This window comes from Mangifera indica, chromosome 7 (assembly GCF_011075055.1).
Source record: "Mangifera indica cultivar Alphonso chromosome 7, CATAS_Mindica_2.1, whole genome shotgun sequence".
Taxonomy (NCBI): Eukaryota; Viridiplantae; Streptophyta; class Magnoliopsida; order Sapindales; family Anacardiaceae; genus Mangifera; species Mangifera indica.
The window spans coordinates 17,277,078-17,294,359 of NC_058143.1; the positions used below are offsets into that span (position 1 = coordinate 17,277,078).

Sequence of the window (17,282 nt, forward strand, 5' to 3'; positions counted from 1 at the left end):
AGTTTAAAAAATTTAGATTTCACCCCTAAGGTTTCTTCCTTCTCCAGCCACCACCAACAGCCAACGCATTCGACCGATTTCCTATCTCTGATTACAAAGGACGACCCTTCATTGCCTAGATCTAGACAACTAAATATCGTCTAGATCTGGAAGAATAGACGAAAGATGACTCGTCACGTTTGGATGACATGACGAGCGATGAAGGACGACGTCGTCTGGGTGGAGCAACGAAGAGAGACCTCTTCTTCGCTCGGTGGTGCGACTAAGAGATCTTCGTCTTTTCGTCGTACCGTGCAACAAGAAGATGCAAATCTTTTCATCGTACCACCGTCGTCGCATTAGGAGAAGGAGGAGACTGATGACGACGCTGGAGACGACGTCGAAAGATGAAGTTGAAAAATAGGGGTGAAACTGCTAGTTTTGAAAGTTATGGGGGTGGTTGAGTTTTGAAAAATATGAAAACTCTAAGTTTTGGGGTGAAAATGTTAGTTTTTAAAGTTTAAAAATTTTAAGGAAAATTGACATGTTAGTTTCTAAAACTTAAGGGAAGTGAAAAGTAGTAAATTTTATAGCTTTTTAATATAAACAGTAAAATAACAATTTTACCCTTATCCTTAACTGAAAAATTAGACGACAGGTAGGTCATGGGTGAAAAAAAATAGTTTTTGGTCTCTTGTGGGTGTAAGTTGAGATTGGCCTAAAAAATGAGTGGGATACAGTCCTTTACCCAATAATTAAAGTATAAAATAATTTAGTGTACATCTAATCTCAGGAGCAACAACGACAACCCATCATTGTTGACCAATACCAACTCTCTTCTTCTTCATCACTTTCACAGTCGCCCACACCTACTTTTTCTTCATGGAGACTACTAACTGTGCGTTGGTGAGTCAATTACTGCTGCTGTGCTTCTTTCATTACTTGATTTTACATTTCTTATTGCTATTATTCTTTTCGTAACTGGTAATCCTTCCTTGATTCTACAAGTTTAATCTTAATATATTTCTTGTTTGCTTATTTTTGTTCTTTTTCATTTCCTTACCGGTAATCCTTCCTTCTTTGTTTATTATTGTTTTGCGCTTTGTTGGATGGCAAAGGTATTGTTAATTCAGTAAAGCTGATTCCTGTTGTGTTTTTTCTTTTAAAAGCTGATTCTTCGTTTTTATCTTTTGCTTTGTTGATTAAGATAAAAGGGGAAGTTAAGCTCATTTATTTGCAGGAGATTTTCTGTTTTTTAGTTGTTTTGGAGTTTGCTTTCGTTTTCCTTTGTTTTTTTTACTAACCAAATAGGTACTTCTTCAATATCCTAATATTGGATTTATGGCGGACGATAGATTTTTCAAATCTATTGTCTGTTCAATGATGAAGCCATTTATCGCTGTGTTTTCTTTTTTAAAGCTTGCTTGTTGCTCTAAAATGGCAAGTGGAGAAAGGAGAAAGAATCCAACCCTGATTTGTGTTCCAATTATCGGGGATTCGGTAGAGCAGATGTTGGTTGATGCGGGTAAGGCAAAGGCTAGTGGTGCGGACCTTGTGGAAATCAGATTGGATAGTTTGAAGAGTTTCAGCCCTCATGAGGATCTCAAAATCATAATCAAAGATTGCCCTTTGCCAACTTTGTTCACCTACAGGTTTGTCACTCTGATTTTTGACGCTTATTCAGTTGATTACTTCATTGATCTGGAGATGATCAGGATCTCTGCATCCCACTTTAACTTTGTCGTTTCAGCTGTAAAGCACTTTTTTTACTTAACTATGACCTTAAAAAGTTAAGAATTTGGAATGATCTATTGATTATTTGCTTTTCTGTAGTGTTTATTCTTTCATATACCTCAATATGCTCTTTTTGTGATTGTTCTAACCTTTCAAATTTGTGCTGCAATTGATTCTCATCTATATTGTACAGCTTATGTCCTTCTGAGAGTCTGTTGTGAACATCTAGTCCACTGCTGTTGCTCTTTTTATTATCAATACATATAATTTGTTTCCAATTAAAAAAAGAAAAAGAATAATGCTGTGATTGTATTCCAGTGAAACTGCGAACACCTTTAAGGTTTAGGTTTTGACATTTTCTCTCTTCTGAAATTGGGATTTTGAAATTTTGGTTTGACTCCAAAAATATGTTTGGTTGCGCTTGCTGCACCATTTTTAAAGAGATTGTGCTTTTTTAAATAACTTCTAAGATTTTCAAGCTTGGGCCTCTCTGATTTTTTGTGCTTTTCTTTTTAGACCAACATGGGAAGGCGGTCTATATGATGGTGATGAAAAAAAGCGACTGGATGTGTTACGATTAGCCATGGAGTTGGGAGCTGATTACATTGATGTTGAGCTTCAGGTTGCTTCTTAGTTAATATGCTAACTTGAAACAGTTGTTTTTTGTTCTGATCTTCTTCAGGAAAATGCTTATAATATTATCATGATTGGAACATGTTATGGTCTTTGCATATAAAAAGTTCAGGTGCCAGTAGAAATTAACATGGTTCAGCATTTGAATTTTACATATTAATTGATGTGCACAATTCTTACCTTGCTTTGACAGTTGCTTGTCAGCTTCATAACAATACTTGAGCTGCATTGTATATCCTGAATTGAATGCACTATCATTTTATATATTTGCTCCATTTGTTTGTGAAGGTTGCTCGTGAGTTCAACAATTCCATTTGTGGGAAGAAGCCTGAAAAGTGCAAAGTCATTGTTTCTTCTCATAACTATCAAAATACTCCATCTGCTGAAGATCTTGGTAATCTTGTGGCAACTATACAAGCTACTGGAGCTGATATTGTGAAAATTGCTACCACTGCTTTGGACATAACTGATGTGGCTCGCATTTTCCAAATAACTGTGCATTCTCAAGTAAGCAACGTACGTGGTACTGATTCTTACTGATATTTAAGATTTTTCTATAATATCTTTCTGGTTGACTTTAAATCAAAATTGTTATTTTGCTGCTACAACTGCATAATGCTGATAGAGGATTTAAGGCTAACTGGTATGTTAGATGGTATAGTGACTTACTGTAAAAAAAAAACTATTATTTTCCTTTTACTTGTGTCTGATATAAATAATAGCAGCAATTTAGCTAATCAATGCTGATTATATGAGGTTTAATTGTAGATGTTTGTTCCTAGTAATTGAAGCTTTGGTTTAGGAAGTGTTCTCAGTAATGAATAAGTTTGTCAGGTGAAAAGTCATTTCAAAAATGATCTTTTCATCTTATAAGATGTAATAAATGCTATCTATTTTGAAGCGTTGGTTTTTTAGTGTAGACAATGTTGAACTTACCAAAAATATGGGTATATAAACATCTGCTGTGGAGTTGTACATAAACATCTGATGTGGAGATGCTGTACAACTCTGACAAAAAATTATTCACTATAGTGATAGGAAAAGGTGTCTGATTGATCAGCTGTCCTTTGTCAAGCTTTACAGGATTTGTTGCCATGGATACCTATTATTTTTCTCTATTATTTTCTTTAAGTTTTATTTCAATGTGATATTCATTATTAGTTGAAACAACTGGCTGTTTAACTTTTTTGTTTTATGATTTTAAGATGTTTTATATGATCAGATTGTGTTTGTTATCTTCCTTCCTGGATTTTCAGGTTCCGGTTATTGGACTTGTCATGGGTGAGAGGGGTTTGATTTCACGGATAATTTGTGCAAAATTTGGTGGTTATCTCACTTTTGGTACCCTTGAGTCTGGAATTGTTTCAGCTCCTGGTCAACCAACTATCAGAGATCTTATGGATCTATACAATTTTAGACAGATAGGACCTGATACAAAAGTATTTGGGATTATTGGGAAGCCTGTTGGCCACAGCAAATCACCTGTTTTGTATAATGAAGCGTTCAAGTCTGTTGGTTTCAATGGGGTTTATGTTCATTTGTTGGTGGATGATGTTGCAAAATTTTTCCAGACTTACTCGTCCAGTGATTTTGCTGGTTTCAGGTTAGTTTCTTATATAGGATTGCTGTAAAGAAAACATAGCATCTTTATACTTGAAAGGATAATGTGTTAGTACTGTAGGTTTATGATTGCAATTTTTTCCTGAATTCTGCTCAGTTTTTGATCCGGTGAATGATTTGGGAAGTTACTTATTGTGTCTTGTTATGTGGTGTAAACAAAGTTATATTTTGTGTGAATTGTTATGCATATGTTTCAAACTTACAATTTAAACCAAAACCCCCTCAACCATTTCTTATTGACCTACAAGAGATCTTACAAGGCTAAGCTAGCTGGTATCTGCAAGTTTTATGTATTGTGTATGTTGACAGAATTCTTTTGCAGTTTAGAACTCACTGTGTGACAGATTTGAAATATGAGTTAATGTACCTTCATTGACAATGCAGTTGTACAATTCCTCACAAGGAGGCTGCAGCAAAGATCTGTGATGAGGTTGATCCAGTTGCAAAGGTAACTATGATCTTTTCATGTTTTAATGATGGCTGACAATATAATCACCATGAATGTGGTTGGTAAACCTTTAATAATGCGTGCCTTTTCTTTTTTCAGTCAATAGGTGCTGTTAATTGTATTGTAAGAAGGAGTGACGGAAAGTTATTTGGTTGCAATACGGACTACATTGGTGCTATTTCTGCCATTGAGGATGGACTAAGAGGTCTCTGTTATGCTCCATGAAAAAACTATTTATTTTTGCCCTTTTTTTTTTTTTTTTTAATAGCTGTTGAAGAGCCTGATACTTTCTTTCACAGGTAAAGGTAACGGTAGTGGCATAGTTGGTTCACCTTTAGCGGGTAAGTTATTTGTGATCATTGGTGCTGGTGGTGCGGGCAAGGCACTTGCATATGGTGCAAAAGAAAAGGGAGCAAGGGTTGCGATTGCCAATCGCACATATGGTAATAGTTTAGCTTTGATTTGCTTCACGCTATGCATTCTTGTTTTATATACTCACTGCATTCTTGTGAACATCTGGATTCTTCTTTTAACATGTATGGACCATTTTCTGGTACAAGCGTATGATATTCATCTATATGCTCATGAGCATTACCTCTAAAGGTTGATGATTGTGGTTATTAAAACATGCAATTCTTTGTACTTGTCGAAATATATTGAGCTTATAAGTGTGAAAATCGAAACTCATATTATATAAAATCAATTAGTTTGTGTCAAGATCTAATTCACCACACTTATATACCACTCACTTTACTCACTTTTATTAGATATGAAACTCTTTTTCTTTTAGTTTCTAACACCCTCCTTCAAATACAACTACCATAGACTGTTAGACCCGCCGTTTAGTTGAGTCCGTTTTTGGATGAGTGTGTTGTCACTTGTATCCAGGAACATTTTAGGCTATTAGACCCGTCATCTGGCTTGTGCTCTGATACCATATTGAAATATATTAGGTTTATAAATGTGAAGATTAAAACTTGTATTACACAAACCAATTGACCTTTGTTAAGGTTCAATTTTCCACACTTATATACCACACTTATATTGTATTTATTAGATATGAAATTTTAGTCTTCAATACCCTCCGTCAAGTGTAACCATCATAGACTGTTAGGTTCACTGTTTGATTCGTACTTTGATACCATATCAAAATATATTGAGCCTATAAGTGTGGAGATCGAAACCCATATTACACAAAACCAATTGGCTTGTGTTAAAGTCTAATCCATCACATTTTATTCACTTTTATTAGATGTGAAACTTTTTTTCTTTTAATCTCCAACAGTACTATAACATAAATAATATGAAGATGAAATTTGTTTTCCTTTTGTGAAAAGGCCAAAATTTTTAATGGGATCTAGTGGATGTTTCCTATATTTATAAATTATCAAGTAGAGGAAGATACTTCCTCTTATTTTTCTTTTGTTTAATATATTTGGTTCTATGTTTCTTATCATAAAAGTAAAAACACCTCTTCCTATTTTCATTTGAGATGATAGTACTTTACAAGTTTTCTTTGAGATTCATGAAATTAAAGATATCTGCAATCTTTATACCATATGCTGTTCATTTATGTTATTTTTTTCTTGGTTATATTGTGCACTTAGAAGATAGGGTTAAATACACTTGAAAGTGTGAAACTTCATGCCCTTCAAATAGGGAAAAAAATTTCTGAATTTGTAAGAGACAGTTGTTTCACATCTTTAATTATTGAAATAACAAAAATAGGGGATGCTTGATGATATTTATAAAATCTTGAGGGAGGTCAGTAATATTGCCCTGAAACATATGCTACATCTTGTGAATATCCTTCTCTGTCCTGCTGCTTGACATAAAACATCAGTAATGTACCATTACCCTCTAGCCTCTTTTTCCTTTCCTATTTCTTTATTAATGTTGAGATTGGGTGGGATTTCTAGTTATTTGGTATGATTTACTTGCTTGGTATGTTTTTGCTAGAACGAGCCAAAGAACTTGCCAATGTTGTTGGAGCAGAAGCTTTGTCCCTTACTGATCTGAATAACTTCCATCCAGAGGATGGTATGATTCTTGCAAACACAACGTCTATTGGGATGCAACCAAAAGTAGATGAAACACCAATTTCTAAGGTTTGCCTGATCTCATGTTTTTTAACTATGATGCTCTTTTCTGGAAGAAGTTTTGAAGCTGATGTTATCTTTTATCTTGCCGTTAAATTATTTGGGTTTTTTTCAGAACAAGCATATTTTTAAAGTCAATATTTTTTTCCTTCAACGAAAAACTAGAAAGATTGTGAATTGGTGACTACAATAGAGAAAGATACCATAGAGAAAAATGAAAAAGAAACATGGTGATCATGATCCAAAAAAGAAAAAACAAAGACAGAAGCAAGGAAATGTAAGTTGGAGGAGCCCTGGGGATGGAGAGGTTTAAAAGTGAATTGAGATGGTCAAGAGAACTTGGCTAAAACATAATGAGAAAAAGGATGTTGAACCTCTGAAGTGAAAGACTAAGAGGGCAATTATTGCTGTTTAAAAATTGAATTAAACTTATATATGAAGGCATTGTAATTAAGTGACATCTTGCTTTGGTAGGATGTGTTGAAATATTATTCGCTTGTTTTCGATGCTGTTTATACCCCCAAAGTAACCAGACTCTTGAGAGAAGCTGGAGAATCTGGAGCCATTACTGTTTCTGGATTGGAGATGTTCATTGGACAGGCATACGAACAATATGAGAGGTTCACTGGATTGCCTGGTATGATAAATGCATCTAACTTAAATCAATACAGCATGCTCTTCTACTATGGTCTCTTTCTTTAAAGGGTTTTATTAGTTGATATATTTATTTGTTATCTATGTTGCCTACTTGCAGCACCCAAGGAGCTATTCCGGAAAATCATGGCAAAGTACTGATAAGGTATTTTTGGTCAATCCATTGCATTCTGCGGATTTGGATTTCCTGTAATTCAACTCAAGGCATTTCTGTGCTTTTGGGTTTTTCTTTTTAGTTTGTTGTTGACATATCTCTTCATATGTAAGAATACCTTGTAATTTCCTTGATTTATATCATTAAAGGAGGAATATTCAGGACAGTTACAACTTAGTGTTTTTCGGATAATTTTGCATTTTGATAGTATCGGTGGCAATAACATTATTCATGGTGATGCAGCCAAAGGCACCTGTGATTCTCTTGGTGGATGCAGCAATGGTGATTCGTGTTATTGTTTTTGTTTACAAGGAAGGATCATTTCCTTCTTTTTCAATTTAACTCCCACTCCTTAGGATTTTCTCTTCTTATGGTTTGGTATTGTACAACTTTTTGCTTTGTGTAATCTTATCTGATTTCTATGTGGGTTATTATGGCCTGTTGACCAGTCGTATTCTTATTTTTATTTTATAATAAATTGTCATTGTTTTCGAGTGTAAGTGCTACAAAGAGGAAGCATTTCTACACAAGTTTTAGTTTTTGACTTTAAGTTTCAGTGACCTCTTTTTTCTTTCAAAGCTCTGAAACTAAAATTCGAAAGCAGCTTCAGGTTATGACATGACATCTCTTCTTTGTTTCTAATTATCTTAAACAAATTTCATCAAAAAGCCCATAAGTCCAGTGTTCATATTATAAAAGCTTCATTTTATTTGTTCCCCATACTTCTGAAAGCATCTTTGGTAACTTGAAAAGCCTATAGATAGAGCAAATGGCAGCACAAAAAACAGCTTTACACACACAGCCAATGACTGGGGCAAATCAAAGAATCCGCTGAACATCAATTAGTGCAAAGTTTATAATCTTTCCCCAAACCCAAAATTTCAGTGAAATGACATGCATTCAAATTTGTATCGAACGACTTCCAAGATCGTTTCTCTTGCTAGACTTGGTCACATTTCATGTGCCCGCCAACTGTTTGATTATATGCAGGACAGAGATGTTGTCTCTTGGAATGCAATGCTATCAAGCTATACTCAAATGGGTCTTTTCCCAGAAGCGCTTTCTCTTTTCCAGCAAATGAGAGTCTCCCATGTCAATCCTGACCAATTCTCGTTTACTGCAACTTTAAATGCTTGCGCAGGCTTAAATGACATTCAAAATGGAACCAGATTGCATGCTTTAGTCCTTGTTTTTGGGTACGAATCTTCATTACCGGTTAATAATTCGCTTGTTGACATGTATGGTAAGTGTTCAAAGCCTTGTAGTGCAAATAAAGTGTTCAAGGAAATAAATGAAAGGAATGAAGTTACTTGGTGTTCTATGTTGTATGCATATACAAATACTGGTCAGTTTAATTTGGCAAATGAAGTTTTTTGTGTGATGCCAAATAGGGTTACAATTGCATGGAATATAATGATTGTGGGGCATGCTAAATATGGGGAAATTGAATTATGTTTAAGTTTATTTAAAGAAATGCGAGAGAATTTGTGTTTGCCTGATCAGTGGACTTTAAGTGCTCTCATGAATGCTTGTGCTGAATCATCTGAAGCGAAATATGGATACATGGTGCATGCTTTTGTAATCAAAACTGGTTGGAGCTCTGCTGTGGAGGCAAAGAATTCAATCCTCAGCTTTTATGCAAAACTAGGCAACCAGAGTCATGCTATCAAGGAGTTTGAATCCACTGGAATGCTAAGTCAAGTTTCTTGGAATGCCATCATTGATGCTTACATGAAAAAAGGGGATACAGAGGAAGCTTTTAGTGTATTTCAGAGGGCACCTGAGAAAAATGTTGTTTCATGGACGTCGATGATTACAGGGTATGCAAGAAATTCAAATGAAGAACAAGCTCTTAGCTTTTTTGTTGAAATGATAAAGAATTGTTTATGTCCTGATGATTTCACATTTGGAGCTGTCCTTCATGCATGTTCAAGTTTGGCAGTACTAGGGCTTGGCAGCATGGTTCATGGGTGTGTGGTTCACTATGGTTTCCAAGCTTATGTTTATGTTGGCAATGGCTTGGTTAACATGTATGCTAAGTGTGGAGATATTGAAGGGTCAATTCGCGCATTCAGTGAAATTCTGGATAAGGATTTGGTTTCCTGGAACGCAATGCTATATGGATTTGGGATGCATGGACTGGCCAGCGAAGCTTTACAGCTCTATAATCATATGATAGCATCTGGAACAAAACCAGACAAAGTTACTTTCATTGGGTTGCTGATAACTTGTAGCCATGTGGGGCTTATAGAGGAAGGTCGTATGTTTTTTGAATCAATGGAGTCAATTTATGGTCTGTCCTATGAAATCGATCATGTGGCCTGCATGGTGGATATGCTCGGCCGAGGTGGATACTTGAAGGAAGCAGAAGAATTGGCAAATAAGCATTCAGGTGCAGTTTGCGGTAAGACAAGTTCAAGTGAGGCTCTACTTGGAGCTTGTTATGTGCGAGGGGATGTAGAGTTTGGAACAAATTTGGGAGAGGATTTGAGGAGTTCAGAGCCGAAAAAGGAGATGAGCTTTGTTTTGTTGTCAAATTTGTATTGTGCAAGTGGTAAGTGGAAGGAAGCAGAGATGGTAAGGAAGGCTATGGTGGATCAAGGGATACAGAAACTGCCTGGTTGTAGTTGGGTTCAAGTGAGAAATGAAGTGGCAGCTTTTGTAGCTGGGAATAATTCCCATCCATCAATGGGGAAGATATTTGAGATATTACACTCCCTTGAATTTGAAATAAGAAATCCATGCTTTACTTTATTGTCAAGGAGTCTTCATAGGAAACCGTTTACAGGTTAGATTTGAAGTCTCTGCTTGCTTAATACCTTTGTGCCCAAAGGTCTCCTCTCAGCTAGTTTCTGGGGCTCACATTTCCTTTCCAACCAAAAGGCACCTCCAGAGGTAAAGAAACCTTAGCAAAGCAATAGCAGTTAATTGTTGACTGTCAAAGGAAGAGATTGACTTCAACAAGGCAAACAGAGATAAGGAAAATGATGATCTCCCTATCACATTTCCTAGAACCTCAAGCAAAAATGATGTAACGAGGAAGAAGATATGCATGTTAATCTTAATTATACTTACTTTCTTAAATGTTGTTACCATATATAGCTCAAGTTGAGACATTTTCTATCATTAGTGTTCTGTTATGCGAGCTTCTATCATTAGCTTCTCCTTGGATTTTTCCCAGGAGTGCCAAAACTAAGAATAAAGATGCTGGTTCAAATCAAGCTTGCTTTGCTTAATGGTGGACTGACTCACAAGAAGCACGCAAGGCACCCCAATTGGGGGCTTACGCAAAAACGGCTCGATGGACCTTGCATCATGCCCTGAACCTAGTCATGCCTACTCGCCATGGCATAACACAACCTATGCGGGCCACAATAGATTCAATCTGATGTGACCCACCATCGTGTTTATTTTCAAACAAAATCTTAATTTCAAGGATACACACAATTTGGTTTAGTATAATTTAAGAGACTTTTTAAATCAAATTGAAAAAAAGACTTGAAAAATTTTCAAATTAAATCGAATTGAAAAATATAATTTCATCTGGTTTAGATTACAATTTGAATAATAGTTATTAGTATTTTATAATATATAATATTTATTTTATAATATGATATGATACAGATAGAAAATAATACTTATTATAAGGTGTATCAAATTAATATGATACAATAAATTTATCACACGATACAATACATATTATAAATACGGATTGATATGTTTTTTTAGAGAAAATAATAATACAGTAAATGTATATATGAAAATTTTTAAAATGTTAAATGTGTTTATTGTATTTTTCAACATGATTACATATCAATTATAATTTTTTATTATTTTATTAATATTATATTATATTATTTTTTAAAAAAATGTATTTTATGATATGATATACAATACAAAAAATTAAGTTTTTAATACAAAATATGATATCTAATTTAACTTCTATTGTTTGAATATTTTAAAATAATCTATTTATATATATATATTATTTAATAAAATTAATTAAATTCTAGTTTTCTAAAATATAATATAAATACGTAAAATAAATATGAAACATATATACGTAAAAAAATAAAAAAATAAGTTATATTTAATTGTTTACTTAAAAATTCGGTTAAATAATATTATATATATTTTAAAAAATATGATTTATGATTTAATTTGATTTAAAAATGATTCAAACAGAAATCTAAGATAAAAATAAGGTTTAAATTTTTCTTATTTTAAATTAAATTATAATTTTTAAATAGTTTTATTTGATTTGACCATTTAAACTAAATTATGCCTATTTCTGCTTAGTTTGTGCTCAATTAAATTAAGAAAAATATAAGGGTATTATTGCCATTTGACTTTATAATAACCAACCCAAAAAGAACAAGGCCCTCTTCTCTGCTAACTTTTGATGTCCTTTCAGTTTCTATATGTTTCTCCTTCTCCTCCACCTTCTCGTCACGTTCTTTAGGGGCATTTGGTGTTCGCAACAAGTGCAAGAACAAAGCCTGGAGTTTAACGTTGAAAAGTCCGAAATGATAGAACCAGTTCCAGTCGCTCCAAGTTGTGGTGAGTAATTTTAGCAACTTCCGATTTAAGTGCAAGAACATAAATGGATTTTTTTAATGTTCATGTTTCATTGTTTATAATTCTTAATTTTTTTATATGCATGTTGTATGATGAGATTTTTGTGGTTAGACTTTCGCTTATTTCGAAATTTTTGTATGTAAATGGACTTACCAAACCAGACAAAACAATTGTACTCCTTTAGTCCTTCAATTTTAGATTAGTTAAAATTGACCCGTTACCAAATCGCAAAGAGTGGCCAGACAAAAATTAGTCAAAACTTAGATAGTCAGATTCTTTCTCTTTCCCAATATATAAACTCCAAAATGATTGAATTCGTATCAATAAACTTCACCGTTGTTTCCTCTTTCTCATTCCCTCCCTCTATTTGGGCTTATTGATTCCTCTGTTAATTACAATACAAGTAAGTCCTTTTTTCTTTTCTCGGGCTTTTATATTTATCTTTACTTTCTATTGTTTTAATCGATTGATATACGATTTTAATTGGTTATTTTCATTTGCGGGGTCTGAATCCAATTAAGCGTTAGTTTATATGTTTTGTTGGATTTTCACTCGTGTATTGTTGTTTCATGGAAAATTAAAAAGCTTGTGTCGTTTTGTTCATAAAATTTCATTATTTTTTCCTTGATGTTGCAAGTGAATTTCTGTGGTGGGCTTCTTTATATATGTCAAAATATACCTTAAAGGATGCTTTTAGGTTGTTTTTGATGCTTAGAAGTGCTTTTTTTAATTGGGTTTTGTTTTATATGGGAGTATAGTGAGGTTTTGTGTTTCAATTTGTGTTTTAGATTCTAGGTTTTGCATATGTTCTTTTAGTGTGTTTATTGGGGTCTGAAACTGCTTAAATGTTAGTATTTTTATTTTGTGGTATTTTCATTCGTTGCATTGTTGTTTCATGGAAAATAAGAAGCTTGTGTCTTTTGATCTTAAAATTTCACTCTTTTTTTTTTTTCGTTTTAGAAGTGAATTTCTTTGGTGAGTGCTGTTTTATATGACAATGTATATGCTTTGATGGGTGCTTGAACTTTGGTTGTTTTTGAGGTTTAGAAGTGCAACTTTGCTTTATATGGGAGTATAGTAAGGTTTTGGTTTCAATTTTTTGTTTTTGATAGTAGGGTTTGCATATGTTCTTTTAGGATGTTAATTCCGTGTTTCAAAACAAACTGATCTGGTGACTTTAATGTAAATATGTTGTTTGTGGTTTTTTTTGTTAACAGTATCTATCTCTTTTAGTGCTTAAGCGTTTTTATGCTGAGTTGGTAATGCCTTTTCGTATGAATGTTGATCAATGCAAATTGATTAACAATCTGCAGATTCCGTCCTGATGTGATTGTTGGATGTCATTGAGTGATGGGTGTTGATCTCCAGCTTGTACATATAATATAAACAATTTGAGCTGGATTTTGGAATTTGCTCTGGTCGTCATGGAGTGCAACAAAGAAGAGGCTATCAGGGCCAGGGACATTGCGGAGTGCAAGATGAAGAATAATGATTTTGTAGGTGCTCGTAAATTTTTACTCAAGGCCCTTCAACTCTCTCGTGATTTGGAGAATATTTCTCAAATGATAATGGTTTGTGATGTACATTGTTCGGCTGAGAAGAAACTGTTTGGGAATGAGATGGACTGGTATGGTATCCTTCAGATTGAGCAAACTGTTGATGAAGCAACAATCAAGAAGCAGTACAAGAAGTTTGCTCTCCAACTTCATCCTGATAAAAATAAGTTCCCTGGTGCAGAAACTGCTTTTAAAATGATTGGGGAAGCACAGAGGGTGCTTTTGGATCCAAGTAAACGGCCATTGCATGACATGAGACGCAGACCCACCATTAATAGACCAGCACCACCACCACGTCAACCATATCAGCCCCCGCAGAAGCCAGCTTGGTACCCAAATGTAGGAGGTAACAATTACATTAGAAGAAACTTTACCCAACACCAGAGACCACAACAACCAGTTCAACCGGTCAATGTCAGTGCCATCCAGACATTCTGGACAATGTGTCCATTTTGTTCTGTTCGGTACCAGTATTATAGAAGTGTAATCAATAGATCCATTATTTGTCAAACTTGCTCTAAACCTTTCGTTGCTTACGAAAGGAATGAGCAAGGTGTGCCCATGACAGCTAACTTGCATCAACCAGCATTCTGCCCGCAGAAAGAGGTCCCATGTCAGGGTGCTTTTAAGGCAGAACAAGTATTTAAGGGGAATTTTACCGCTGATAGATCTAAAACAGCATTTTCTCAGAAGAGTGGCTGCCCTCCTGGAGAGGTTGGCAAGAAAAAGGTGAATGGTAAAAGAAGAAGGAAGCAGGTAGTGGAATCCAGTGAAAGTTTTGACTCTGAAAGCAGCAATGACTCTGAAGTAGGAAGGAAGCAGGTATCGGAATCCATTGAAAGTGTTGACTCTGAAAGCAGCAGTGACTCTGAAGTAGATATGACAATGGATGAGAATGGTGATTTCGAGGGTGGAAAGAATTCTGGGCGTTATAGAGATCACTATCCACGCAGATCTAGTCGGAGTAAACAGCATGTTTCTTATATCGAGAGTGAGAGTGATGATGATAACTTGGTGAGCCGTCCAAAAAGGGCTAAGGGGAGTGGATCTTCCTGTGATACAGAAGAGGGGAGTGGAGATGGATTGAAAGAGGCACCTAAAACTGAAAAACCATCTATTTCAGCTTCTTCTGTGAAAGAAGAACAGAAAGCACATAAAATAAGTGCATCTTTTGACAAGGGCTTACCGAATGGAAACAAGAAAACTGGGAAGGTGAATGGAAAAGAAAAGGTGGAAGAGGATGGTTGTCAAAAAACTTCTGGAGCTCATGCTGATGGCCTTGAGCAAAGTGTTGAAACTGTTGATGACTCTACATCAAATTCCAACTCTGATAGTGAACTAGATCCAGAACATTATGATTATCCTGATCCAGATTTCCATGACTTTGATATGGACAGGAAAGAAGAGCATTTCAAGGTAGAACAGATATGGGCAGTTTATGACACTCTTGATGCCATGCCTAGATTCTATGCTCGGATCATAAAAATTTTTCCTTCTGGGTTCAAGTTGCGAATAACCTGGCTAGAACCAGATCCAGATGATAAGAATGAAATCAAATGGGTCAATAATGGCTTGCCAGTTTGTTGTGGTAAATATAAGCTTGGGAATTCTGAATATACTGAAGACCGTCTTATGTTCTCTCACCTTGTATCCTGGGAAAAAGGAAGACAGAGAGATACCTACAAGGTATTTCCTAAAAAGGGAGAAACTTGGGCCCTATTTAAGGACTGGGATTTTAACTGGAATTCAGAACCAGATACTAAGAAGCAGTTTGAATTTGAATTTGTTGAAATCCTGTCAGACTATGTTGAGGGTGTGGGTGTTAGTGTTGCAAACTTGGTTAAGGTGAAAGGCTTTGCATCTGTGTTTTGTAGGAGTAAGGAAGAACCAGTCTCATTTCATATTCAACCAGGTGAAATTTTTAGGTTCTCCCACAGGATCCCATCCATTACACTGTCTGGTGAGGAAAGGGAAGGGGTGCTGAAAGGGTCATTTGAACTTGATCCATTTTCTTTGCCTCATAAGCTTGAAGAGATTGCTCTTCCTAAAATTGTGAAAGCTGAGGCTGGTGTTACTATTTCCAATTGTTCACTAGGATCTTCAAATGAACAAAGATCAGCCATGTGGCTTAAAGAACAGATATCTTTGCACCAGGCTGAAGTGAAGGAGATCCGTGTAGAACATGAGAATGATAATTTGGCTGATGATATTGAAGATTGTAGTGCTCCTCCAGCTTTGAACCCTAAAGAAATTGAAATTCCAGAACCTGAATTCTACGATTTTGATGCTGATAAATTAGAGGATAAGTTGCAGGTTGGTCAGATCTGGTCCATGTACAGTGATGAGGATGGCTTGCCGAAGTACTATGGTGAAATTGTGAAAATTGAGTCTGATCCTGTTCTTGAATTGCATATGAGGTGGCTTGTTTCCTACTCACTGCCAAACAACTGTATTCGGTGGCATGATGGAGACATGCCCATTTGTTGTGGAAGATTCAAGATTGAAATGGGTGAAGTGCAAAAGTACGATACCACCTGTTTGTCACATCAAGTAAAAGCAGAACGTGCTGGTAAGAAGAATGAATACACCATTTTCCCTAGGAAAGGTGAGGTATGGGCCCTATATAAGGATTGGAATGCCAAAATTAACTGTTCTTGCTTGGAGAATTGTGAATATGATATCGTTGAGATCCAAAAGGCAAGTGACACGCAGATGGAAGTCTTATTCTTGGAGCGTGTGGATGGTTTCACATCAGTTTTCCGGCCTCAAGTAAGAGGAGCATCAGCTATGACTATGGATATCCCCATGATTGAACTGCTTAGGTTCTCCCATCAAATTCCCGTTTTCCGGCTGACTGATGAAAGAGATGGCAGCCTGAGAGGCTTCTGGGAACTTGATCCTGCTGCACTTCCGGTGCAATACTTACTGTCTTAAATATTGAAGCGGCAACTAATGACAATGCTTAGGTCCATCTACAGTGCTGCTTGAGCTAACAATAACCCCCAGAATGATATTTGATTTTGGGTGAAATTGGCCAACTGCTGTATACTTGGATGTTAGCTCATGCATGAAATGGCTGGACTAGATGGAAGTTTCTGCTTTCGTGGTTTTCTTTGGCACCAATGAAGTGCTTCTGGGAGAATGTTGTGGTCCAAATTACTGACAGGCCGGTATCTATGTTAACCATAAAAAATTGAATTTCTTTACTTCTGGAAGTTATTTTATATGGATTTTATATACAGACTTACTGAATCTGTAGATCCTTTAATCAGGCTTTTTATTTTGATTGAAGAAATCTCATATTAGCTGAAGCATATCCACATGCTTCATTTCGTAGTTGTTAATTAAAAACATTTTTTGTCAGTCCAAGGATTTTTAAGTTGCCATCATCTGTGGAACAGCAAATGCATATAAAGATTGGTCTCTCTGAATGTTTGCTTTGCTTTGCTTTGCTCACATGTTAATTGTTCAACTATCTGGTTTTCAGCTTTTGTGAATGGTGTACCAGATACTGATATATGCTCATTTCATATTCAATAGAACTTTGTGCCATAGATTTTGATGCTGATCACCTTTTTGGCCTTAACTCCTCCCTTCGGCGATGGAAAACTGATGAAAATTATGTTAGGAAGCGGTTTTAGACTTTTCAGTACATATTAGAGTGTGTGGAAATTGTGCAATATGTGGTTTCTTTTATAGAATTTTGATCAAATAATCGTCTGAACGAGCTCTACAGTTAATTGGTAATTAAATCACTTTTGATGCAGTGCTATTCCTTTGGAAAATTCGGAATTCCTTCCCTTGGAATCCCTGTTCAACTTCCTATC

The 17,282-nt window shown here is 35.5% G+C and overlaps 3 protein-coding genes across 8 annotated transcripts; all 3 read left to right on the plus strand.

The window, feature by feature from the left end:
- The first annotated feature begins 770 nt into the window (after nt 1–770).
- Nucleotides 771–7,815, plus strand: LOC123221247 (bifunctional 3-dehydroquinate dehydratase/shikimate dehydrogenase, chloroplastic-like). Of its 5 annotated transcripts, none has more exons than XM_044644036.1 (12): nt 771–885; nt 1,399–1,631; nt 2,230–2,335; nt 2,635–2,862; nt 3,603–3,949; nt 4,351–4,414; nt 4,514–4,619; nt 4,714–4,857; nt 6,374–6,522; nt 6,988–7,150; nt 7,268–7,312; nt 7,530–7,815. In XM_044644036.1, exons 1-11 carry the CDS (start codon nt 862–864, stop codon nt 7,306–7,308), a joined length of 1,605 nt encoding a protein of 534 aa, XP_044499971.1. In that variant the 5' UTR covers nt 771–861; the 3' UTR covers nt 7,309–7,312; nt 7,530–7,815. The 5 variants fall into 5 exon arrangements, with proteins under 5 accessions (XP_044499971.1, XP_044499970.1, XP_044499972.1 ...); XM_044644035.1 differs by having other exon boundaries at nt 7,565–7,815; XM_044644037.1 differs by having other exon boundaries at nt 2,635–2,853; nt 7,565–7,815.
- A 144-nt stretch (nt 7,816–7,959) lies between these two features.
- LOC123221246 (pentatricopeptide repeat-containing protein At2g36980, mitochondrial) lies at nt 7,960–10,542 on the plus strand. Its single transcript, XM_044644034.1, has one exon. It carries the CDS (start codon nt 8,216–8,218, stop codon nt 10,112–10,114), a length of 1,899 nt encoding a protein of 632 aa, XP_044499969.1. The 5' UTR covers nt 7,960–8,215; the 3' UTR covers nt 10,115–10,542.
- Nucleotides 10,543–11,720: 1,178 nt separating this feature from the next.
- On the plus strand, nt 11,721–16,886 carry LOC123221193. Of its 2 annotated transcripts, none has more exons than XM_044643953.1 (2): nt 11,721–11,881; nt 13,213–16,886. In XM_044643953.1, the coding sequence occupies exon 2, from the start codon at nt 13,324–13,326 to the stop codon at nt 16,387–16,389; it is 3,066 nt and encodes a 1,021-aa protein (XP_044499888.1). In that variant the 5' UTR covers nt 11,721–11,881; nt 13,213–13,323; the 3' UTR covers nt 16,390–16,886. The 2 variants fall into 2 exon arrangements, with proteins under 2 accessions (XP_044499888.1, XP_044499889.1); XM_044643954.1 differs by lacking the exon at nt 11,721–11,881 and adding an exon at nt 12,039–12,302.
- Nucleotides 16,887–17,282: the final 396 nt, after the last annotated feature.